The sequence below is a fragment of the Pygoscelis adeliae genome, unplaced genomic scaffold (genome assembly GCF_000699105.1).
Source record: "Pygoscelis adeliae isolate BGI_AS28 unplaced genomic scaffold, ASM69910v1 Scaffold207, whole genome shotgun sequence".
Classification (NCBI taxonomy): domain Eukaryota; kingdom Metazoa; phylum Chordata; class Aves; order Sphenisciformes; family Spheniscidae; genus Pygoscelis; species Pygoscelis adeliae.
The window spans coordinates 2,234,023-2,261,576 of NW_008825160.1; the positions used below are offsets into that span (position 1 = coordinate 2,234,023).

Sequence of the window (27,554 nt, forward strand, 5' to 3'; positions counted from 1 at the left end):
TAGACAGTGCCTTATTTCAAACTATTTTAATCAATCATCACAAATTCTCTTGGCAACAGCATACAGGAAGGATACAGAGGCAAGGGAGTCGTGGCGTTTCAGTCAAGCTACCAATTCTTTATGTTTATTATTCACCCTTACCATGCTCTTTAATTAATCAAACAAAATAAAACCAGTGTGGTTTGCCAGCCTCCAAGTTCTCCTTTATTAAAAAAGTGATTACATCCAGTAATCTGGAGTTAATATTAGAAAGGCTTATAGAATTTTCCAGCCCGTACTACTCACAAAGTAACTAATCATTCAAAGAGATTTAAATTAATTTGGGTCAAATGAGACTGAACATCATCTTCCAGGTGCAGCTGCTCCCACTGAAAAGGTTACTGATCCCACTGACGTGCTTACGGAGTCGTTCATGTGAATCTCGCGGCGAGGGAATCAGTTTAGCTCACACCATTCATTTAAACTATTTCAGCAAATAGATGTTGCCCAAAGCAAACTAGGGAAGCGTTCGCATGAATTGCTACTAGGCCAGTTGGCGAGGGACACTCAGCTCTGGCAAGGGGAAACAATGAGGAGCTGCTGAAGCCTGTAACTTTTTCCACTGATATATTGGATCTAGAAGAAGATACTTGCCAAAGAGACCAGAAACTGTCCGGGCAGTAAATGACAGGGATGAGACGTCAATTGACTTTCCATTTCAGCTTCAGCCCTGTGATGTTCTGGCTGCCAGCTGAAATTATGTGCAACCGTAGATGATTTATATTCTACAGGATTATTAATGTATTTGACACAAGAAATTACAGATGTCCTAAAAGCATGAAGTCATTTCTTTAAGAGAAGTTTAATTATTACATATCATAAAAAATAAAAAAGCTTTATTTTACAAGCACTAATTTTATCATCTACTGAGATACAGTGAATCTTGCCACAGAAGTAGGGGTTACTAAGAATTCTATATTACTTCTTTGGACCAAAATACATGCTTGAAGATAACGTACATTGCCGGTTTCTTTCAAGCTGACAGTTTATGTTAGGCTAAACACAGTTTGGTGGCCATTATCAAGAAAATTGGAATTGCTCAGGCATAGCTGCAGTCACTGGTATTACTTGTTTGGGAGCCCTGTGATTTAGTGAAATCACTAGCAATTGTTTAGCAGGTAATTAAACCATAAAGCCGAGACCTGTGATTTTCAGTCTTTTGAAAGCAATAATCATCAGAATTCCCAGCACCATTTAAATGATTCCCGTCTAGGATCACCGGCATCATTTGCATTATCGTTCATTCCCTTCATATGGCTGTATTAGTGGCTTTATCCAAATTACACACTACCGTCTGCTATTTTACTGAATATTCACTATAAATGTCCATCTCTCCACAGATCTGGATCCATTTCTTAATCGTGATATGGGTGTAAAATTTTAGCATTTCTGTTTATTCATTCTGAGCAAGACTTTCATTAGCATACAAAAAATATTTGAAGTCAAACTAAACTTGAAAGACTGGACGATTGTTTTCTTCACATTTTTTAAACCAAAGACTCCATTATATAAATTTCACGATTCCCCTAAGTGCCTTTAAAATTACAAGGAATTTAGACCATGATTCACTTTCATGCACTCGTGACTGCATGCAATTTTTTCCCCCATCTCAATTATATCTTAATATTATGGGGGCTGAAATGCATTAAATAAATCATATTTCATAGCAAAGCAATAATACTTACATGCATTTTAGAAGAAATTGTCCTGCATTATAAATGTATTTATAATGTCATTACCTTATTTTCCACATTGACTGAAATATTAGGCAGCAGCGACTGCTCCAAGCTACGGATGGAAGCTTTTAGCAAACCTTATGTTTATTCTGCTGCTGGTAATTAGCTGGTTTAGTTAATATAATACAACATTTACAAACAGCAATTTATCCAATATATAAACTCGCTCTTGTAATTAGTGAAACATTGTTATTGATTAAGATTTAATATGGCAGTTGCTGTTTCTGCAATGTACTACATAAAGGGAACGATCACTAATTTGTCAGAGGACAGTTCCCAGTCAAAGTAACCTCCTGGCAGAGTACCACGAATTTAATTCTATATAAACTATTTTCTGCAATATTTTACCCAATCGTTAAAGTTTAAAATGTTTTAAAGGAGCAGGTAGTAACAAAAAGAAATTTAAGAGATAATTACACACCCATTCACTCTCAAAGAGACCAAAACTACTTGATTATTCTTTTATTGCAAAACAAGTTTAAGGTGATACTTGAATTGCTAAGACCCACTAATCCTATTCAAAAGTATTTTGAAGAACACACACACACACAAAAATATCTATGCCATCATTTTAAATTCAACAGTAAATATAACACTAAAATGGTATTAAATAGGAGTATCAATTGTTCCATCAGTAGTATCAGCGAAGTATCGGGCATTGTATTTTGCGAAGGAGTACAAATAAGAAAAATTAATTGTCAGAAAGAAGATTCTTTCTGAAAATATTTCATTTCATCACAGAAAAATAAATAAAAAGTTTACGGTATTTCAATTATAAGTTTAAGGATGAACTCACCCTATCAAAACTTGAACCTGAACTGTGATTTCTGCTAACAGCACTCTCTGGATTCATGCTTAAATCCAGCAGTGTTACTGGAAGTGAAATGAGAGTCCTGGACTCTTCTCCTGAATCACTCATCTGAATAAGACTGTTGCCTGTTAGGAATATCACATTTTATACTTTCATTATCAAAAGCATACGAGGCAACTCTAAGTGAAGCACAACTTCAGCTATTTAGATTTTCAGAACAATTAGCACATTTCAGTAAAATGCATAAGTAACATGTTCAGAAGCACCAAACACTAGACAAGAGAAACATAAATGTCTGAATATAGAGCCAGTTATCTATAATTCTGAAAATCTGACTCAAACCCAACTCTAAAATTCCATATTTTAAAAATGCTGTAGTCCAAAAGATTTTGTTTTTTTAATCTCCAAGCAATTTCAATTTCTACAATGCTATTTTTTGGTTGGTTTTTTTTTTTTTAATTAATGAAAAAGTAAGACATTTTCACTGACAAAGCAAAGGACAAGGACATATTTAAAAAACACAAAACACTCATTAATCTAAAAACTTCTCTGCAAGGTTGACTGACAAAATGTATGCATTATCTAAAAGTTTAGTATAAACTGGAAAAATTATGAATATTCCAGTCTGGCAATACAAACAACCTCATAACATTACATGAGGTGCTTACACACTTTTGGTAATGGCAGAAATAACCAATATAAACTTATTAAAATGAACAAAACTACATATATTTTCTATCCATTCCTAGATGCCTGTGGAATTCACAGAGTATGACTCAAGGACTCACTTTTAAATGTATTCTTATAATTTAACCCAGTTACATACATATAACGACCAGGGGAATACTGGAGGAATGGAGTTTCTGTTACAGAGAAAGTCAGAAAAACTATTATATTCATTAAAATGCTCCTAGAATGACTAGTTTATCATCTTTGCTACAGAACAGAGCAAGCTGAGCATAAATTATTTATGATGTGTAACAGTTTAATGGAGTATAAAATAGCTTTTTTTCTTCTCACTAGTAGTACAAGTTCTGATTTTTTTTTTGTTGTCAGCTCCACACTCAGCAAGGTACTCTACCCATTTACAATTATGATGGATGCAACAATTTTAAAAATTGTTCTATATAAACTCTAACTTAAAGGGATTACGTATACCACCTATTTATTATTTTCTTAAAGTGCTATCGTAGCATCCTACAGAGAACTGTTGAACTGCATGAAATTCAAGCAAATCACAGGACTATTGTCACTTCCTCCAGAAATTTAGGAAAATCCTTGTATCAAACCTGCATACGGCCTTACACTGTATCATCAAAATCACCATTGTGGGAAGACGCACTAAGATCAACTTTCATCTCCCCCTGGGGGCACGATCACTCAATCCATAATCTTGCAGAACATGCTCCAGTCTTGGGGAATGCGTGAGTGAGTAGAAATCTGTGATTACCCATGGGACCAAAGGGATTTTACCACCAAAAATAGTTAAAACCTTAAAAAGCCAGAACTACAGAATGTACTACACATCACGAAGGAAAAAAGGAAGCCAGTATAAAACTGCTAACTCCCACCAATTCTTCACAAATGATTATGAAGAATAAATGCGTTCTGATCTAGAATCACAGAATGGTTTGGGTTGGAAAGGACCTTTAAAGGTCATCTAGTCCAACCCAACCATGGGCCGGGACATCTTCCACTAGATCAGGTTGCTCAAAGCCCCATCCAACCTGACCTTGAACACTTCCAGTGACGGGGCATCCACAGCTCCTCTGGGCAACCTGTTCCACTGTCTCACCACCCTCAGCATAAAAAATTTCTTCCTTCTGTACAATCTAAATCTATCCTCTTTCAGTTTCAAACCATTGCTCCTTGTCCTGTCACTACAGGCCTTGGTGAACACTCGTCCTCCGTCTTTCTTATAAGCCCCCTTTATATATTGAAAGGCCGCAATAAGGTCTCCCCAGAGCCTTCTCTTTGGGCTGAACAACCCCAACTCTCTATGTTTGCATTAGGCAAAGTTTTCTAAGAAAAAAATTAAGGACAAGGAAGACCCCTCATAACAAAACACGCATCATGGGAATAGTTTTCATTATGACTCATTTTCTAATTTATTATCAGCATATTTTGTGTGAAATGGATGTGGGTACCATTATAATATTTATATGTTTTGGGTGCAAATCACCTTAATTGAATAAGATGTCTACACAATAAGACAACCACATTTCCACTAGAGCCCCTCAAGCCCAGACAGTCATATACAGAGAAATGGACACTTCTACAAGATAATGCACTTCATCATAAAGTCAACACCTGAAACAGGTCAGAATCACATCCTAAAGGCACCTATTTCTCTTCAATTAGAAAGAGATCCTAGGGTGAAGATTTCTGGCACAGCTGATTAGGTCTGTAACTAGCTGAAAACGTAGGCAGAGAAAATGTACCTCTGCTTGCAAACGATCGTGCAGCTATACTTTGGATAAAAGCTTACAGCACTACACAGTAGAAAATCTAAATACTAAGCTTTTAAGGCAGCACAGCCTGGCGATTCCCCTACTTAGATTTGTTCATTCTCTGCATAATTAACCACCACACACTTGAAAGTAAACCTGAACTGACAGTAAAACTTACTTTGTGAATAACTGCGAATGAACCCCTGTATTTTTCCTCCAATTTATTGAACAGACTTGCACTGAAAGCTATTGGGAAAAGAAGTAGTTGTCTCCTTACCGTTCCACCACCTGTACAAAAGCCTTGTGTCATCCTCTCCACAAAATAAAATTACTTTCCATTTATTATCCACTCCGCAGAGCCTCAAGCTACAGAGCATCAGAAGCAAGAGAAAGAAAAGAGTTAAAGATGCTACATGCTTCATCTCCAACTTTTCTGAGTGTCTAAGCCAAATTCATTTCATCCACGTTAAAAAAAAAAAAAGAGAGAGAGAGAAAACCCTCCACTAACAATAAATAAAATTTATTTTTGTTCTGCTGAGAAGTTTGAGCATTTATGTAGTTTCCAAGGAATCTGGTATCTGCCAGGAAAGCGGTGCCCATCACATCAATTTCAGGGCACCTCCTCCTTCTACCTCCAATAAAATCAAATTAAACTTAGCCATGTCCATAAGCCTCTGGAAGAAAAAAAAGAAAAAAAACTAAAACAACAAAAAACCCACACACACAGATCAGATTCAATACATTATTGTCAGAGCCTAGGAATAGTGTTCTGCATTAACAATTCAGACAGCCCAGCGACCTCCACAGCTTTGCTGAACACGCATCCTCCCAGGACTGCAGAGATTGTAGGGGATTCCTTCTGCAATTCCTCCTTCCACCAGCTCCAAGACACAATAGAAGCAAAGAGGCCAATTCGCTCCCAGGCATTATAGAAAGGAAGCACTAGTTTGTCTTGAAGATATGAACAGAAGGACTTGGTGGCCCTTTTGCAGGGAGAGAAAAAAGGGAGAGAGAAAGAATTGAAAGTAGGAGAAAAAGAAAACAAAAAGAAGGACATAACTGAAGAATGGGGTGACTAAGGGCAGGAGGGAGCTACAGGGGTTGGCAGAGGTGGGAAGAAGCAGAAGATGTGAGAAAGAACTGGGGTATTTGGAAAAGTTTAGATAGAAACAGATGTCTAAGAAAACAATTTAAGAACAGAATTTGGGAAAGAAATACCCACATTAAAAGAGTAATTAAAAACCAAATACGATCCTACGCAAAGTAAGGATTGACTCAGAATTCCCAACTGTCAAGACTATTTTGTTTTCAGGACAACTTGTAAAGTTTGCAGAAGTCATGACAAGATGAAGGTCTTGGGTTTCTCCAGTAGCTCACATGGAATAATAGTTCTATCACTCTCCCCAATATCTAAACTCTTACACGAACTTAAACATCTTTCCTTTCATGGGACTTTGGAAAGATGAAGAGAAGGAAGATTTGTTTTTTAAAACTGAGAAAATTACAGTCAAATAAGCTACATCAAAACAATAGTAACATAGCAAAATGATTTCAGAAGTTATTTTATCTGATATTTATCTGTTGAACTTCAGCTCCAAACTCTGTGTTTATGTAATCTTTAAAAACTAACGTATTTATCACCTTTACACTTTCTCAGGCACCACACTGTCAGCACTCTGAATAGATAATTACAGACAGCTTTTTCTGTTATATTCCACGTCCAACAGACGCTACAGGCCTCTAAAATGAAACATACCGACCCAAATGAAATACTGAATGAAAAAAAAAAAATCACAGTGCTTTCAGATAAGTTAATGCTTCATATCACATCCCTACAAAGCAAGTTTAGAGTACAGAAATCAAGACCAACACAACCAAATGAGTTCACCGGATCTGGGTACCCAGCTAAGAATCACTAGAGCCTAATTTTTCACAATACCCATGTAAATTTTTTTTTTTCTCTCTCCAGAAGTCACACTAATCACCTCTAGGAGATTTTGCAATCTTAATACTCCTAACAGACTGACAGATTTACTCGTTGGGGCAGTCAGAAGTGCTGTCGCACTGTAAAAATATACTGTACCCTAGTTCTGCAAAATTCAAGTAGTCAAAAGTTATCACGTGGCTGAGCACACTGCAACTAGCAAATTTTCAAACTGGGCAATAATGACAAGACAGAAATTCATAATATCCACTCTAACAAAGCCACTGTTCATAAAAGGCACTGAATTTTTTTTTTTAGAATCTGCTTTGTGCAATTAAACATTAATGGAAATGTTGATCAGCATTATCACACTATCAATCTGTATCGCCACAGATTTCAGTCTTATCAGGATACTTCACGCTGATTTTCCAGTAGAACATCTCTTACTCCTCAAGGCTACATGGATCTGCTCCCCTAATATACCAGGATTGATCATCAGGAAAAAATAAAAAATAAAAATCAACAAAATAAGGACGTCAAACATTTGACAGATCTTGAAAGATCCTTCAAGGGTTGTGACCTCACTCTCACTTTAAGCCAAATGCACGCCCCTGCCATACTGACTCACAGCAATTTTGTGGTCACCCTCTTTTCTTGCTACAAACCACTTAACTGCATTTATACTTGATGGATCTTGACCACCAGTTTTCCACTGGTCTACTGCAGGAAGATAAAGTTACTCTTCTAGAAAGGACACCTTAATTTTTCCATGAGCCTCCAAACCAAACAGGAATATGGGAATAAAACTGGCAGCACTGGAAAATAATAGGCTAGCAAGAAAATCTGTTTAAAATAAATGAAGGCTTGCCTTAATACCCCCTTCTTTTCCTCAAGGTCAAATGTGTTCATATTAAAATTTAAAATAAATTTTTAAGACATACCAAACTGCAAGAGAAAACGATAGGCACTATTTTTCTGCTGTACAATAGCTCACTTGCAGGTAGCATGTTCAGAGAATGATATTCTCAAGTTCAGTATCTTCTTCCAACATCATTACTTTCAAAAGAAGTAACTATGATTTTTTTTTTTCCCCCCACGCTTCAAACAGGCAGATAAAAGTGAGAAGGAAAATTAAAATATTACCCGAGTTACTACAATGTAAAACAAAGACCCAACCAACGTATTTATCTGAGTACTTCTTAGAAGGTCTCCCATTACTAAGGCAGAAACAACACCCACTCATTATCCCTCCTTCCAGCATCCCTCTTGCCTACCTTCAGAAGCGTTAAAAGAAAATCTGATAGATATTCTACAGAAGTATTTTTTCTCTTGCACCAAAATAGCAAGTACATTAAGCCATCGCTGTGAGTCTGCTGTCACGACTTGACTATTCGGTAGGCCTTACACGCTAGAAATGACTCTGCTGTCGCTGTTGCATACAGTAATTCTCTTCCCTCGGAGAAGATTTCAGAGCAGTCTTTCTGTGCTCTAAATGCAAGAACCACCCAACAAAAGGGTGCAGAAGGCTCTTTGTTGGGTTATTCACAGGCTTAAAGACAGACACGTGGTCACAAATGGACTTTGACAGTCAACCTGTATTTACCTTCAAAATTGCTTTAATAATTTTCAGTTCACTCTTACACCCTTCATGCATACACGCTCCAACATTACACTTGGCCAAAACATTCACCTACACCTAGAACTCCTTTTTCAATGTCATGGCTTTTTTCCTACACGTATGCTAAATGTCCTTGCAGAAATTATTTTGAAAAGCAACCATTAAAGGTATGCTAATGACTATGAATTGTGACAGTTGCTGCGGAAACAAGCCTGTTGGCTCAGGCACAGCACCATTAACTATCTATCATAAAGTACTCTGAGCTTGCTCATTTATTACTGTTGCATAGCCCAAGGGGGGAAGAGGGGGAACAGCAAGAGTTTCTTTCTTCGAGGCAAAATCATAAGCCACTTACTTATCCTAATGTCACGATCCCCACTGTTTATCTGCATGATAATTAGGAAAATGAGAAGTAATGAATTTTTACTTATTTATTTATTTACAAACGTGATTTGAATTCAACCATCTGTGAAAAAGACAATGCAATATCTTACCATGCTAACAGACTGGTGGATCTTGCAAGCTCACAACTAAACTATAAGTATCAGCCATATTAACCAAGAAGTAATGTGACAAGCACGTATTACCGTCATCTTTTGCCATGGCTTCCCAAAAATGAACGTTGACAAACTTCTCCCATATCCTTCCTATGAAATTTTTTAAACAGCAGACTTGACAGCTGAAACCAGTTTCTGCTTTCAAAATTCATTATAAAGAAAAAAAAAAAGTTTTGTAAGCTACACATTGAAATCAGCAAATTTTGAAGGGGAAGGTACCTCCTGAAAAGAAAATGGCTTGGCTTCAACTCTCTACATTACTCATATAAATCAAAGTTTGATTTTTTTTTTTTTTTTTTAATTAGGAGCAACACAGCCACCCATATGTCAGATTCCCCAAATACACAACCTCAGAGAAAAAAAGACTAGTACACACAGATACAATTGTACATACAAAGGCTATCATCGCTACATTTCTTGGAAGGAGACTGAATTTCCAGCTACAAACTCCACTGCACTTTGCAGGACAGACGTGACATACTGTGCTATGGGGAATAGTGAAATTAAACAGCCCTCAGTCTTCAGAGGATTGTACTATCAAGAGAGTAATTTTTATTACCAAAATAAAATGGTATATTAACGTTCCCAATTTATTAACCCTTACACTTTAAACTCTTTCCTCCTTAAAAAAAGGAGGCAGACTCTTTTTTCTCCATGCACACACTGGCCTGCCTACCACAGAATATGTCATACAAGTAACACATGATGTGACCAGAAAAATTTCTTAACCTCTGTATAAAAAAACCAAACCCACAGACTTAACCATGACATTCGATTTTCTTTCCTCACTCTCTCTCTGAAATATCCTTTTTAATTAGATTTGTATACACCTGCTTTAGATACATTGGCACCAATTGCTACAACACCTAAGCATCTCAACATATTCCAGACATCTAGTGGGACCCTGAAACAAAAAGGCATGTAAACTTAAAATTACATCAAAAACTGAGTAGGTTTTTTTTTTATTTGTCAGCTCTCTCCCTTTTTCCCAAAATACCATTTCCTATTAGTACGCCTTTTCTAGAATTCAGATTATCATCAACTCTACCAGCATAAGTATTAGTCTACTTCAAGTACCTTAAACCATCCAGCATATTTTATGACGCTATGTAAATGAATCTGTGGCAATGATTATGAGAACACTAATAGTAATTGTGTAAGGTGGCACTTTTTGATCACGTTTCATTCTAACTTGTGATACACAAATGCCCAAGAACTGTTATCTTTGGTGAAGGTTAAATCATTCTTCCTGAAGACGACTGTTACACTCTCCATTACCTGTTCTAGGCTCTTTGCTAGCCAAAGGTGGTAACTAAGACCAAGAACTGACAGACAAGGAGAGGCAACAGAACTTTTCAGTCTTATAAACTGCATTTTAACTGCTTATAAACTGCATTTGAACTGGGAGGGTGGGGGGGTGGGGAAGGCACACAACAGTATTTCACAGTCATCATTTAGTTCTCTTAGAGACACGGAAGTTTCACTACTTCAATAACTCACAGCAGAAACACAAGTCATCCAATTTTGTACTAATAAATAAAGAACATGTCAAAGTGCACAAAGAGCAGAAAGAGTATTAAAAAACAAAACCAATAAAAATGTCTCAGGCATCACTTACGTTTGTGTTTTGGTTAAAGCAGAATATGACATCATTGTTGCAAATGCTGCTAATGTAAATGGTCCTGCCACTTCTTTTGGCCTTACCAACGTTAAAGTCAAAGTGCTCTTTTGTTTGTTTGAAGATATTTAACAGAGCTTTCCTAAAGCATATTTGCTCTCTCCCTCATACAAACACAGCACCAGACTTAAGCTTTCAGAAACGCATAAGGAAAAATACTTTGTTAACATTGCCTTGGTGGTAATAAGGCTGGAAGGGTCAATTCAATGCCTTATAGCACCCAAGGTATAGGAAACCGGTACAGGGTCCATTCCCTAATTAAGGGTACTACAAAATAAGCATTCAATGGGGGTGTGGGGGGTGTGTGTGTATTAAAAAAGAAAGCTTTTGCCCTTATAGTCAAGAAGATAATTTTCTAAATGGGAAAGAGATGTAAAATCTGGTGGCAATGGGACTCCTGAATGAAGAGAGCTTCAAGTAGTAGATCGAAGATGAAAACACACATCCACCACTAAACTTCGAGTTCCCCAAGAACGCCAGGAAAGTCAGTTCCTCCTAAATGTGGCAATGTACATGTAATTAGCTATTTACCTACCAGTGTCTTACCTTTAATTACCCTCAAGTTTAAAACCCAATGTTGGGCATAGTCGTGAATTTAAAAGTTGGTGTTGGTGGGGCACAGTCTATTCATCTGCTTAGTTACAAGGAAATTCAAGACTTCTTCCTCCCCTCCTCCTCCCTCCACTCCTCCCATTCCCAAGAAATACTGTCACCACAAAACTGCCTGGAAAACAGAGAGACAACGTGTCTCCCAGAGGAAAGACATTTTCCATTATTCCAGGATTTCTGAGAAGTAAGAAGCACATATCCCACTCACTCCTAAACAGGCTCTGTCAACAAAACTCTGTATCCAGATTCTCAACTGCTCTCAATAAAAGGGGAGGTATACAAAATTAAGGGGAGTTATACAAAAATAAAAGGGATGTCTACAAAATAAAACTATCAAATTAAGCTGTAAGGAGCAGGATATGTACCACTTTGTCACCTTGCTGCTACTCACAACAAATCCTCAGGTTTTTTTCAGCCGATACTTCAAAAAGGAAGGGCCCTTATCTCAGAACCTGCTTGCAACAGAATAGGCAGAGTTCTGACTGTAGCAAATGCTACAACAGTACACAGAGTGAATATCATAAAACAGCAACATCAAGACCACTAATCAATATAGCAACTTTTTAATAAATAGTGACTTCTTTTAATATATAGGTGGCTAGATCCTTTCCAAACTGTCCTCTTTCATTGGTCTCCTCCTTTCAGCTGGTGTTCCTAAACAAAATACCCACGTTACGCAGTGAAGAGTCCTCAGATAAGTTACAGATATCATGAAAGAATGATTTTCATTAATTATTCAAGTGGTCATTAGTAAAACAAATTGCTCTTTATTTCCATCCCCTCTGTCCCCCAAACAACCTTTCTTCTCGTAAGTCTTCTAATTCAACCCAAAGGGAGGAAGATAACTAGAGTACTCTAAAAGAGAGACAAGGGAATATTTGCCTAGCCAAAATTAACCTAACCTGAGAGTAAACAAATATTAAATGAAAGTCAGAATGAGTCTCAAGACCCAGCAAATTGTTTTGTTGAAATGGAGGAGACTGTCCGTATTATGTTCCAAGACTTCTGTCGAATGAACGTGTTTTAATCCATCGCATGTATTTGTACCATGTCATGTCAAGACTTGTCCTTGTACAACTCTTTGATTTGGCTTTTGTTGTGTCATACAACTGGCAGGGTGTACATGCTCCAAAGGCCCAGAAATAATCAAAAGGAGTCTGGATAGGAATATTTCTATTGTGCTCAAAGCTTCATGAGAACGTTATTTAAAACATTCTTTTCATGATATCTTGAGGGCAGAAACAGGACTTCTCTCTGGAAGAAGGGAAGGTGTACGTAAAAAGGATTAATATGCTTACTTTTTGCCCATGCGTGACAAGGAATGATGATATTCATTTGAAAAGATAGCATGGCAATTTTGCTAGCCATTCAATAAAAAGGGAGTAGCAAGAACAAATTGGTTAATGAATGAGGGAGGAGAGTATTATGCAGTGAATCTATAAAAATGAACTCAATTTGAATTCAACCAAAAGAACAAATTGATGGAGCAGCAGGCTTTGTAAAGCACTAGATCTTCATCTGGATGCTGAGATAACACAGTGATTAATTTTGCTTCTGTCAAATATCTTGGGGTTTGCTATATAGGAATTTAAAAAAATAGCAATGCTGTTTGACTAACAAAACCCATTCCTCTCACCATTCAAAAAGAAATATTTAAAGATAATAAACACTCACTGTAGGTACACTTGCCTTCAAAATTTTCTATTTTTACTGTGTTTTTCCTATCTGTCAAACTTTGACATAGAGGAAAAAAAAAACAATTAACCGTTACATATAAAAATAATAATAAAAAAATGTCTATAACATGTTGCCAATTGAAAAACTGAAGGAAGGAGAAAGTTATTTGTATTGTTCCATTGAAACAAATATTTTAAATGTCAGAATGGACATTGCAAAGGGACAGGAGAGAGATACAGGTAAGCAACTTCTTATTCTAGTTCACAGCCACTTAATGGCAGTTTCAAAGTTGAAATAAAACATTAGCTTAACAGTTCACATGACAGAGATCGTATTGGGATTACAACCTACAGCACGAAGAGTACTATCACCCACAGGCTATTTTAAATTATTTTTACTGTTTAACTATATCGGGGGATTTTTTGTTTTAATATTTTGGTGGGGGGGGGGGATTGTTCACTCTTATTAATAAAGTAATTTTAGACAGGCAAGTGGGTCTTTACCATTTCTTCAAGGCACATATATTTGTCCAGATAAGAAAACCATTCATGATTTGCAAATATTTGGTAGGAAGTCCCATTTCTTGCATTGCTGGAAAAAAACATTATTAATCTCTATTTGCATAGCAACAGCTTTTTCTTCCATAGAGTAGAGTTTCACATCATCTATTTAACACCCCTGAAAAGACAGAAAGCCAGATTCCTATCCCAAACACCTTACCACTGCAGTAGAAATACCAGAAAGAGAGGGAGAGAGCGTCAGCGAGAGAAGAAATGTGTGCCAGGAGAGACATAAGCCATATCCATGATATTACGTTTATTCAAACCAAGATGAGCATGTACACTGCAATGGAGTTTACTGTTTTCAAAACATAAATGACTTCTTCGTTGTATCCCACTTCCTTCTCTAAAAAAACAAAACAAACCCCTCTTCCTCAAAACAAAACAAGATAGATCACATCCTTGGCATTCAAAAATAACCCCTTCCTCCATTCTTGTCTTTTACCCTGTCTTCTACAACAGGAAAAAACAAACCCAAACAAATTACTTTCACCCATATCACAAGAGTACTAATGCTAAAAGACTATTTGCTGCAACAAAACTGTTATTTCTGAATAGCAGTAACGACAGTACATGGCAAAAAAGAACCATGTACATAAACCTGAACGAAATCTTATGAGTAAATCTCCAAAAATGTCTACTTTCAAGGAGATTTCAAGAGAAATATCTACTTTCTAAATTATAAAACTGAAGAACAAGAGACAAAACAACTGTCACTAGATTTAATTTTGTACCACTTTGTTTCCAAACCTTAAGTCTAATTTTCAAATATGAGCCTTTAATATCTCTACTATCATACATTGTAAATTATAGTCACCAATCATACTGTACTTTTCAGAAACAGTTTGGCCCTCCCTACAGTAAGCAATCACGTTTTGCCTCAGGCTATGTAGTTTACCTCAAATTATTTCAGATTCATCTAAAAAGATTCATTTTTCTATTAAAATGATGAATGAGCTAAATGAGGTATGTAATAAATACCACAGGTTTGTAAACAGACTTCTTTTCTCTTGAGAACTAATGCCTTAACTCATTTAGTAATTCTTCCCCCTGGTATTTTCTAGTGAAGTCATCCTTAAAATATGGTTATGCACAGGACTGTTTGGAAAGAGCAGGAAGGGTCGGAATATAATCTGCTTATGGAAAATAGGGGACCTCCTCTTGACAAAGCTAATGAATTGAGGACAGGAAAAATAAATGCATCACGAAAGCAAAGGTCATTGCATAGCACAAGTACGCAGTGACTAGGACCAGCCACCCAAGGATGATAGGGAAAACATCTAAACAGTTGAGACACAGAAGAGTAAAACGCTCTATTTTAACAATAGGTATTCAATTATGACAATAGGTCAAATTCACTCCTAACATAACTCAACACGCTTCAGCTCTAATCTATCGAGGAATGTATTTTGTCTATCGATTTCAGTCCTCAGAAAAGTAAGAGAAGAATACACATCTCAAATATGATTTTGCTAGGAAAAAATATCCAATAATCTGATTACCACATTCACCTAAGGTGCAAAAAGTGCTTTTTAATATAAGGATACTTCTACCAAATTGATTTTTGCACACCGAATTTACTAATAGACCTTCTTGTATAGAAAATAATTTACAAAACAAAAAAATACCTCAGCAACAACAGATTTCATTCTCTAACAGGTACTTCAATGAAAGCCTGGAACAATACATGGGGAAATATGTATAAATGTATTAGTATGGATACAGATTTCTAATGACAGCAATAATCAAATTTTAATGTTATGGTTACAGCAAATGAGCAGAACAGTATTTCTGTGCCTCTTCAAAGGGAAATGAGACTTTAATGTCATTGGCAGCTCAATAAAACCATTTTCTAACATATAGGGTCTTAATGACAGCTCGTTTCAGTCCAGACAGTGAAGCAAATATGTTAACAGTAAACTCCAGGTCATTATAAGGAGATGGAAATACAACAGGTCCTCTGCACTTTGGATAACTATTGATTTTTTTTACTCCATATTCTCTATGTCTCACCCTGACTCTCATAATGACTCAAGTGATGGAACGTCAATAAGCTATTTATGGCAAAGCTACCACATTTAAAGCCACTCAACAAGACTATGCCCAACTCAACTATCCACAATTGTTAGATGTGCAGCAAAGATCTCCAATAATAAATACTGCAAAGGAGGATAGGTCTGCTGCCTATGTGGGTAAAACATAATACGGGTATTCTTGGAGCGGTCCGAAGTATGGGGCCTTCGACTGCACCGGTCGTTGCTAAAGAGGACCACACCAGTACCGAAATTCGTTATGGCTAAACTGAAATAAAAGAATTTATTATGAAGTCCTCCTTCAAGAAGGATGGGCAGAAAAAGTATTATATACATGCTAAGGGTATGGAAGAAAAAATATTTTTTATTAGCTGCACCACTACAGGCAGTTCTCAAGCACGACTTCAGGCACACATGGCACTTCGCCCTTCAGTGAAAACGCTCAGAGATACTGACTGTAAGTAAAGCTAAAGGTACAAAACCACCCTCTTTGGCAGCAAGGGCAGCTCAAGAAGTTTTCATTTTCTTCCCCCAACAACTTGCCCTCCATATATGGTATGCAATTTCCTCGATTGAGCTGTTTTTGTAGTCAAGCTATAAAGCAGACTGTGGGCACATCTGCATTTGAAAAGGCCTCCAGGATGGATTTGTAATGCATTTGCTTCAGTCCACAACATCTGCACTGACACCACAGAACAGGAGGTGAACTGCAGTGCAGAGATGGAAATGGGCAGAAAAAGAGGTAAAGAAATTCTTCATCAGCAAAGCATCCCTTACACCTAACACTGATGTACATCTGACCCTTCAAAATAAGCTAGTTCACATCACTTGCCAGACAGGACGGGAAAAAAAAAAAAAAGGAGAATGAACTTCTCCCAAGTCAGCTCGTTTCAGCACCAAATATCAGCCCCATCGCAATGGAGACAGCAGGACCACACAGCCAGAGATGGGTGAGAAGCCAGAGGAGATGCAAGAACTCAGCAGCTCTTCAGCACACTGAGTCTCTCTGGCATCGCTTTGTAAAGACTAGACCCAAATGCTGCGAGACAAGAGCAGTTAGGCTATGTCCGAATACTCCTCAAAGTCAATGACATCTGAAGGTCATTACTAAAGGAATCAACAGGAGCTGGATTTATTTCTGCTGAATTAAGCATCAACAGTTGAACAAATCCTCACAGCGACTCCACGAGGCATTTCTAGGGCTTTGGTCAGGGTCTGGAAATTCCACTCTAAATTGTAATTTCTACCTTGCTTGGTACAAATGTCAGAATTACGGGTTTGTAAACCTCTGGATCTCCCCCAGAATTGTTTTTGAAGAAGTTGACATCCCATCAGCCACTTTCCAGTCCACTTGTACTGAGGAAGCTTTCCCTAACAGCTTACACAGCACCTAAGTAGTTCAGCTATCATGAGCTCATCTATCATCTCCGAGTTTCTTTCAGAGCTTGAAGAGCTGTTATTGGTAAAACTGTCAATTTCCCTTAATGTTTTCTACAGAAACTTCACATCTCGGTCCTTGTTTGAGGAGATCTCTGCAAAGTTTTGGCATGGGAACTTTCAGAAGTTCCTCCACTCTGAAGAGACACGTGAAAAAATTAATTCAGGGTGTTTTTCTGCTATGGCCTCATCTCTTCTGTGTGCTGCTCATACTCCGCGATCTTCTCCTGGGTCTACAGGCTTTGGTAGGATCCCCGTTCCACAGTGGGTGGGTGTGGGTGGGTGTGAGTGTGCATACACACGTGCGCTTGTGTGTTCACTTTTATGCCTTTTGTTAATTGTTCTTCAAAATCCTTTTTGTCATGTTTTTTTGAGGTTGTTTTTTTAACATTCAGCCTAACAAGTGTCACAATCCTCCTCATTCTGCTCACTTAAAAATTATTTCAGATTTTTTTTAAGGATGCCCTCCTTCTTTGCCTTACCTTGCTATCCAAGCTCTGCTGACTTCTTTTAGGTTTCTTTTTTTGAGAAGTGGAATACTTTAGCTTAAAGAGACAAATGACATCTTTCTATAGTTATTGTCACCTGCAAAGCTTTTACTCTTCTAGCTGTTCATTTTAGCTTCATTTTATCAAGTTTTTTGGTTTGTATGAAGAGTTAATGCTAACTTTTCTGTTGTTAACACTTAAAAATGTCTTCTCTCTGAAACTATAAGCCGCAGCTGGTATTAAAATTGTTTAAGAATGGGAAATATTACTTCAATCTAACAATTTTATGTCTATTTATTATAAAGGCTGCTAATTCAGTTTTAAAGAAAAAATAAAATTCTTCCTTTCTAAACATAATTTCTTTTCCTGTGCACTATTTAAACAATTGAGCAGCAGCAAAGGAAATAATTTTGTAGATAATGCTACCGACATTTCACAAACACTCTTTTTTCTCCAAAAAGAATCTGACAGGCCAGATCAAATCCGGGCTACATAAAATACAAACCTACTGTAGCAGCTTACTAGAACATGGAATTACTCATTCTACCTGACAAATGGTTCACACAGATCCATCCCCCTCCTGTTACAGATTTCACAAATTCAGCTTGGATACATGAAACAAATAAACAGCTAGCATAAGCAATGAAGCCAAGGGAATAAAGACTGACCAGTTACAGGAAAATAAAGGAGGCAACTTATAGAAGGACTTGCAAAGAAGGTGAGAATTACTCAATGTTTTAATATTTAGACCCATTTCAAGGAAACAAACACACAAAGCCTACTTGGTACTTTGTTATCTTACAGTACACTTCAAAGAATGAACAAACTACAGTGGAAGTGACAAATTTGCAGTAGTAATAGCAAATGCGCATAGCAATTTTCACCAAAGAACCTCAAGATAGTTTAAAATGTCACAGATTGAAACAGTAAAGCGATCAAAAGTGAGATAACTGTGCCAGGATACATAAGTCACTAGCAGAGCTCAGATACCTTGCTTCTCTTCTAATGTGCAATATCTATGCCCTGACATGCCTGTGCTTCCACAAAAGCACGTTTTTGGTAGTCAGCTCTAAAATGCCAGGCAGCGATGCTGTCACCACAGCAAGGCAGCAAGTCATGCTGTCCTCCGCGTGAGGGGGCATCCTGTAGGATTTTAAGGTGTTTCCTTCATTGCATTAGCACCATTTGTATGTTCTTCTTCCAACTCAACATGCAGCGACACCACACACCTTGAAACAACGCTCCCCAGGCTGATAAGGTTCAAAATTAGTTAACAGCAATTCCCGATTGCTTCGCGTAGGCAGTGCTAACTTAAATATTCTAGGGTAAGTAAAAATTAACAATAAAATCGACATAATGGCTAAATAAACGTTTGATATCCATAATAAGAAATCTCTCAAACGTTTGGCTGATGAGAAAGGTATCACGTGCTTCTCAAAAGCACAGTGCTAACTACAGTAGTAAGTGAAAGACGCAAACCCCCTGGTAATATGCAAATAATATTCCCCATTATAAATCTTCAGCTCCTCATTAGGTTGAGGCCACAAAACCCTTGTCTCTCCTGCACCATAATAAGAATCCAAGGGTTTAAGGCATAAGACTAAGGCTGTACCTTGGTCATAATTCCTCTCCACTTTCCTTTGTTCCCATATTTTAAAATGGCAAAATATTAAACATTTATTTACCATACTGTCCTTATTCTTCAACAATAACATTACCATAGAGGTGAAAAAGCATTGGGAAACGTTTGCAAAAGATACCAATACTCAGGTGTACGTAGGTGAAATTTGTTTGTTTGTAAATTGTGATTTGGAAAAATAACATGGGCAATAGATTTTTACTTATACAGCATAGATAAAGCTCTTGCTTATTGAAGTGATTGGTTTACTATGTTACCAACCAATAAACCTTAGAAAGCTTTGATTTTATTTCAGATACAGAGGGCCAAACAAATATTTATATAGATGCTCACATAAGTAATCCCATTTATTTCAATAGGAACGCTTACACAAGTAATTTAAACTTTTTTCCTTGAAAATACCAATTTGTTTACTATTTATAGTCAAGATATTAAAAAAAAGCATATTCATACCTCAGAGAATAACAATTATTGCTACAAAGAAGAGTCAATACAGACTCAATATAGCAAGCAACCGCTATATATGTTATAAATCTGCCAGACATTTGAAATGGACTGAAATATATAGAGTCAGTTCTCAAAGGAAAACAGCCAACCATATTTTACAACTTCCTTGTCAGGAAGTTTTTATACATCAGCTCTACTGAAATATGATTCTTTCATACAGAATTTTTCACTAAACTGGTTCCAAGGTTTGAGACAATCATCAAAAGTTAGACTTGTTGTTGTTGTTTTCTAGCACATAAGAGACTTCAAAAATGATACTTTTTTAATTCTTATTGTTAGCCAGATTTCTAGCCCCAAAATATTACGGACTTCCTTTAAATATGAAGTTATTAATTTCTAGAAAAGTTCTCTTGTATTCTCTAACTTCTTAACATAGAATAACCAAATTTAGTAAACAGACCTAGACTATCATAATACTCTTCCACCCTCTGAAAAAAGACATTTAATATTATCCACACACACAAGACGACATATTATATTTGCAACCTTCAGAAAGGTTAGGCTCTTTCTAATCAGCTATTCTTAAGACAGGGCTATTTGACAAAAAAGGAATAAAGTGACATAATATTAACTAGTAATAAAGAAAAAAAACCAAACAAGAGGAGATCTGCTTTCCTCCTCTACCAACATTTTGAAACAAGTCTGAAGACATGGTTGTTTGAAAAATCTGAGACTTCTGTAAGAGTTTCTGAACTTACAAAACGCTGTGCCTTCTGACGCTCCTCTTCTGTCGCAGCTCTCTCTCGAAGAATGGCTCGAGTCAAATGTTCATTTGAAGAAATCCTTTCTTGCTCCAGAAGTTTGCCAAACTCATCACGTACATACATTTGCTCTTGTCTCAATCTACAGAAGGTGGAGGGAAATTTAGATTGAAGGTGTATTTTCCAAATGTAGTTTAAAAGGACACAGGCACAGTCACTTTAAAAGCAGTCACTGTAATAAATTATGATCGCCTTGAAGACACCTGAATATGAGTATTTGCTAACAATTCCAGAAGTCTATTTCAGATTCAAGTGTCAAAATCAGACAGAATACACAAGTTTAACACATCTTAGTAACACAATTAAATCACACAAAGTACAATTCGTTCAGGACCTTTATGAAAATACATCTTTAAGTAACAAGAATATGCACGAAGTTCTGTTGGTTGGTTGGTTTTGTTCTGTTTTTAAGGAAGCCTTTTTCCAGGAAAATCCCTCTCTCCGTCAGCTAGTGGGCACCCCACTTCCAGCTAAAAGCTCTGCTCTTTTCTGCAATGGGATAATGCTTTCCTGCCTCTGGACATACCATAAACCCAAATACTGCATCTATTTAACAAGATGCAAAAAGACCGAGCAACCATAATGAACCTTTTCCAGAGACTTGAGAGGATGAGATTATAATAGCTATTGAACTTGTTGCCCCAGAGTTAATAAAGGCAACTCCAGTCCCAGAAAATTCTCAACATTCGTAAGTCACGCACCATAAATATATTTGAAATCTTCACTATAGTACTTGATATAAGCACACCATATCTAATTTTCATGAAAATACATAGATATAAGTTGTTTAGGTAATAAAACTTATCTGTTGCATGTATGTTGTGACACTGAACACAGAGTCAGCATTAGGGAACTCGGAATAGTAATGGCAATATCAAACACTGGTTTTCAAATAGATTTTTGAAAGAGTGATGGAAAGGAAACTTAAGTATTCTCAGTGCATTTATACGTTGTCAAGGGAGCTTCAGAGAACAAATCATAATGAGTAGGGTCACTTTGTAAAAGGTACTAGCATTGCAGTACATTAGATTCTTCCCCAAGGAAAATATTTAAGCGAGGTGGGGAGGAAAAAAGACAATTACAAGATGTATTACTTCTGTGCTCAGACACAACCCTCTGAAACACAGCAACCAACTGGGAATCTTTATAAAGAGTTTATTAAGCAGCATCTTCAATTACTCTAGCAAAAAAGTCAGATTATGCAGACATGGACCAAATTCCATTAAGTGATTTCCCAAGGTCCCCCAAATTATTCCAGCAGCTTTGATATAACAAATCCTTCACACAATCAACGGTGCAGTCAAAACACACTGGTTGTCTTTTAGATTGGAGAAATCATGTTTTGTCTAAAAAGAAAAAAAAGTGTCAAAATAGAAGTCTCAGCAGCTTTTTCTTGTGAGAGACAGCAGAGAAAGCATTTAGCATTTCCAGAGACTGAAGTAAGCTCCTTCCTCATCCTTTCTGGATTTTACTTCCCACAAGTGGTTTTCCCCTAAAAGTGTCTCTTCTTTCTGCATACTGTACCTAGCAGAGTAATTAAAGTACCCAAAATTACATAATACCTGAAAAAGGCTGCCAGAGATTTCCACACTACGAACTCTCCAAAATTTAAAAAAAAAAAAAAACCCACCCACCAAAACCACTTAGATGTTTACATGTAATTCTTGCAAATTATTCCTGTATTTGACACAAGTTCAGTTAGTCTTCTCAAGTCTTCTCCTTTTTGCCCGCGGAATTACAAACCTTTGCAAGGTCTCCTCTCAACCTCTCTTGCAAAAAGAAGAAAGTCAGTTTTCCTAACACTTAAAAATAATGGGCTCCTAATGTCAAGATAAACCCTTTGATGGCTTAACCTGACCACTGTTACATTCAGCTTCCCTGCTAAGTACACTACAGAGGGACAGGATGTTCTTTTCTACTTTTGCCAAAACTCCGCGTGTCCTTTGCTGCAAACTTGCTACATGACGATGACCCAGAATCTCCTCTACATTCGCGAGTCACCTGACTCCCCACCCTACAGCGAGCCTTTAAAAAGCTTTTCATCAGAAGCTCTGACATCCCACAGAATTAGCAGACAATAACACAGCCGTGGGTACAGCCACACCAGTGACAGAAGGGATGGCTATACAATGCTGGCTTCCCACAAGCAGGGAACTCAGGGCACGACTTGCTATTTCGACCTTAACCAGCCCATTTAAAATTAGTCCAGGTACCTCAATACTACCTTGTAGCCATTCCAGTTTTGAGTATCTTCTTGGCCATGAACAGCCGTATCCTACCACAGCAAGAGAGGAAAGGATGGGGATAGGACACCCAAAATTGGCACCCAGGAACTCCCTGCCAAAGTTGTATAACCCCATACCTGATCTTGTAAGCTACTAGCTTCCAAGCAAACCATGTGATAAAAATCCCAGAAGGATTCTGTGCCATCCTTTGTCGGCAATCCCATCTCACTGTCCTTGCCAGACCGATCACCCTAGGAACTTCCATCGCAACAGGGTAACTGATGGGAGTGCAGGGAGAGACCCTCACTTCCAACTCCGACCTTTGGTAATAAAGCATTATATGTTTTTAACAAATTGATCTCCGCCCACCTCCTTTTTCCCCACTCCACGTGTAAAATGATATTTCTAAACAGATAGCGTGATGTGTTCTTTCCCAATATCTGAAGATGACAAACAGTATTTAATACTAGCTTGCTCATCGATACCAGTAACGATGATGTGAAATATCTACATCAAAAATGGAAAGATCTTATCTATGCTGTTCATAACAGTTCATCCAAATGCAGTTTTCTTAGTTACAGACCGCCCTTCTTCCTTTAAGTGGGATTTCTTGATGTCTTTAAAAATGCACTTATAACCGTGTAAAAGTCAGCATAAATATCCAAACACAAAATTGTAAGTATCTCCTGGGTCATCGGATAGTTACCAGTTTTGCAGCTCAGCAGTAACGCCTTGCATAAATTGACCAACTTCATCCAAAACAACCACCAAAAAAAAAACCCCCAAACCCCACTACCAACAACCCCCCTGCCCCTCACCTGCAAGGCTGCAGCAGAAGTTCGCATTTCGGAGATTTAGGAATGTTCTTGTAATCTCCAAGCTCAATTTATACTTGCCCCATTTAAAACATTCACTTTGGGGCCAACGATGTTTAACCAAAGATCATTTTAAAACAATAGTCTTGTCTGCTTTTCCATCTTCACGTTCCATGCAAACAAAATCCACTCTTTCAGCCTTTCATAAGAAATGTTGTTTCCCTGATCAACCCATCAGCTCTTCCCTGCAGCTATTGCAGAACTACATGCTCCATTTCCAGAGGATTTCACTTTGGTGATTAACTAATACTTCCCAGATTTTTTTTTATTCCTTGCTATTTCTAGATAGAAGATTTACAATGCCAAAACATTCGTTAGTTTGTTAGCAGAAGTACCTTGTGCTTTCATACCACTTACCAGTTAGTAGGAGTCAGTCATTTATTTCCTCACATATGACTCCTTAACCTTCCTTTTGCAATAGTATCACTAAATTTTGTGCCACGTGCATCTTTTGGAAATAAAAATACTAACATTAGTTCCAAGACTGCTTTCCGAGAAATCCCATTACTAACCACCTTCCAGACTAATAATCCCCATTTGTCATTTGTGACAAATCTCCGCCTTCTCCAGTTTAGTAGCCATTGACAAGATCAGGCCTACTGTGTTTCTGTTGTTTTAAAGTTGTTATGTTGTTATGGGAGGGAAATCAAATTATTTATTCTCTGCTGCTACTTCCCTTTAGTAAAGGTGTATTTTGTCTCTTATTTTCCATTCCCTTCCACGTCAGCAACAGATCTTCTCTTCAAGATTTGTTACATCTTTGCCACTAATTTTACTTCAACAGTTCCAGAGCTGTCTGGATTGCCTTCTACTCCCCCAAAAACATCCTTCTTTGGTAAGTAAAAACAAAACCAAAAAAACATCTATTTAGTTTAAAACATACCAGAATAAAGAACATTAAAACTTCTACTTGACTTTCAGCAGTTCTCATTTTGACTTCTTGGCTTCCTTCGGCTCCTTCCTTCGACTTTTGGCATAAAGCTTTCTTTGCTGATCCGTATGTCTGAATATCCATCTGTCTTGTGGACCTTTTGATCAACTGCAATCCTTTTTGAAGGCAGCTATTCAACCAGCAACAGTTGGAGCTCTTTCCTACAAAACTTTTCTTCTTGTCTGGCTTTGAAAGACTAGAGAGTTTTCACAGCTTTGTCTTTTCAACTTTTTGAATTTGTCTTTGAATTTCCAACTCTCCTGTACATTCCTCCTCCTCTCCTCTACATGAAGAGTTTATCAGCTCTTCATTTCAATTGGCTTAACTAGATGCCTCCTTTCATCAAGATGTATTTGCTGATGTCACAAAGCAATTCTGCAATTCATGCGCTTACCTCCAGAAGCAAAGCTTGCTCCTTCTTCACTAGAGGCTAGTTGCAAGCCAAAGTAGTTCCCTGCATTACTGTGTCTATAAGCTCAAAAGCTTGGCGACGTCTCTGTATCCAGCTTTGCCAATGTGTTTAGGAGTAACTTCTAGACCAGGTCACCTCAGCCAAAGAAAGCTGCAGTAAAATGTTTTTTACTCTTTTTTTTTTTTCTTCCTTGCGTGGCATTCTACCGTAAAATAAATTTATACTATTTCATGATCAAATTTTATACAATTTAGGCAAAAAAGGTACTTGGTTTATGTTCTTCAAAAACATCCAAGACTGCCTTGCTCATGCAGCACCTTAAAGCAAAAATGTAGAGTCTTTCCTATCTACTCTAATCCTCATTCATGTGATCAGGAAAGTATCTCATCGTACCTACGGAACAAAATATAACTAGTTAAATTTCTGAAGCACCCACTAGACTTCTTCATTTAGGGCAACTTTTGTTCACAAAAGTCCTAAATACCCATCTCCACTGATTTAAATTCACCAGAGTTTTAACAGAAGAAGTAGGATTTTTAACTAATTTTCATTTATTTGAGTTACATAATTGGGTGGCTTGTAGGAGCTTAATGAAACAAACACAAGGCAGATCCGTGCTGATGTCAAACATTTGTTTGTATCAACTTACAGTACTTTTCTTCCTTGACATTACAAATTCATTTTACTGGCATTCAGCCTATACCGCTGCTGAATAAAAGGCAAACATCAGCTAAGTCTACAGTAATAAATTATATTATCTAGCCAAAAGTAAAAATATAAATAGATAGATGCACATCTGCAATTTATAAGGAGTTAAATAGCAAAACTTGTCAGTATAGTCCACTACTCCAAGAATTCCACATAAATAGACCACTTAAAATGACATTTTTAATTACAACAAATATAAAGGCTCAACATAATGGTTCTCACGTTTAAGCACAAAGCTCTAGTTAACAGACAAGAGACATTATGCGTTACAGAGAGAAAGTGCTTTAAAAAAGTGCTGAAACAGCAGAGAAGGCTGCTGACTACATTTTTCTACACAGTTGATAGTTTGAATAAAATACTTCTAAATAATTATGAAATACTGTTTCAAGAAGTGTACAGCTATTTAGTTACAGTAGCTGATTTAATGAAATAAAGTATGCAACGCTATCACTTTTCCATAGCGCTATTTGAAAATACACATAAAGCATTAACAAGAACCTCTACATACTAAAGTTTGGATTAACACTTCACAGTATTTCATGCTCTCAACTGTTTTATAGCATACGATCATATACAGAAAGCAACAACTCCTACCTTTCTACAGCACTGTCTTTTAGGACTTCAAAGCTCTGAGTTAACGCTACAAAGAAAATTTATTCTTCCATGACACTTGTACTTTTTGCAATTTAGTAAACAAACACCCAATGATTAAGTCACTCATCTTTTTATTACCCCTAAAGCTTCTGGCAGTCTTGAATTCTACATCGTAACTTCTTTCGCACATCCTTCAAATGCTTGATGATTGCCTCTTACTTTATTAAGTAGAAAGTGCAGTCCACAGCTCTCACAGAATCACACAATTCTTTAGGCTGGAAAGAACCTTGTATGATCATCTTGTTCAAACTCCCTGCTCAAGCAGGGTCAGCTAGAGCAGGCTGCCCAGGACCGTGTCCAGTTGGGTTTTGAATATCTCCACAGATGGAGACTTCAGAACCTCTTAGGGCAACCTGATCCAGTGTCTGACCACCTTCACAGTGTTTTCTTGTGTTCAGGTGTTTCACATGTTTCAGTTTGTGTCCATTGCTTCTCGCCCTAATCCCCAGATCTCTCTGCTTGCCCTTCTTGCATCTGATAGGAAGGACATTTGCTTTCTTACCATCTCTAGGAACCTCTTCTGATCACCATGACCTTTCAAAAGACAATCAAGAGTGGCCTTGCAACGACATGAGCCAGCTCCCTCAGCACTCAGATGCAACTCATCAGTCCCCATGGAACTTTTCTATGTCCAGTTTGTTTAGGTGTTCCTAACCTGATCCTCCTTTACTATGGGTTGTCGTCTGTGCTCCAGACTGACCCTCTGGTCTCAGGGTTCTGGGATTCCTGAAAGTTGGCCTTAACAGTAAAGAGAGAGGAAAAGAAGGCAAGAATGGCTTTATAGTATCTCCACCTTCTCCATTTCCTTTGTCACCAGGAACGCTGCTCCATTGAGCAGTGGGTCCACACTTACCCCAGTCTTCCTTTTGCTGTTGATTTTAACACTATATTCTGGTATTCATACCTAAATAGACAGACATCTCCATCTATCTGTAGATCTATCTGCTGGCAGACAACTAAAAGTAATTAAGTATTTACATTAAGTAAAGCAATAGCAAAAATAACTGTCGTGGTTTCGGCAGGGATAGAGTTAATTTCCTTCCTAGTAGCTGGTACAGGGCTGTGTTTTGGATTTAGGATGAGAACAATGTCTATAACACGCTGATGTTTTAGTTGTTGCTAGGTAATGCTTACACTAGTCAAGGACCTTTCAGCTCCCCATGCTCTACTGACTGAGCAGGCTGGAGGTGCACAAGAAGCTGGGAGGGGGCACAGCCAGGACAGC

At 37.4% G+C, this 27,554-nt stretch overlaps 1 protein-coding gene across 1 annotated transcript in view; it reads right to left on the bottom strand.

The window, feature by feature from the left end:
• Positions 1 to 27,554, bottom strand: part of CHCHD3 (coiled-coil-helix-coiled-coil-helix domain containing 3) — a 164,313-nt gene that overhangs the window by 87,038 nt on the left and 49,721 nt on the right. Inside the window, exon 3 of the mRNA XM_009328696.1 lies at positions 20,462 to 20,606. Within this exon, the coding sequence (XP_009326971.1) occupies positions 20,462 to 20,606 (145 nt within the window). The remainder of the gene's footprint in view (positions 1 to 20,461; positions 20,607 to 27,554) is intronic.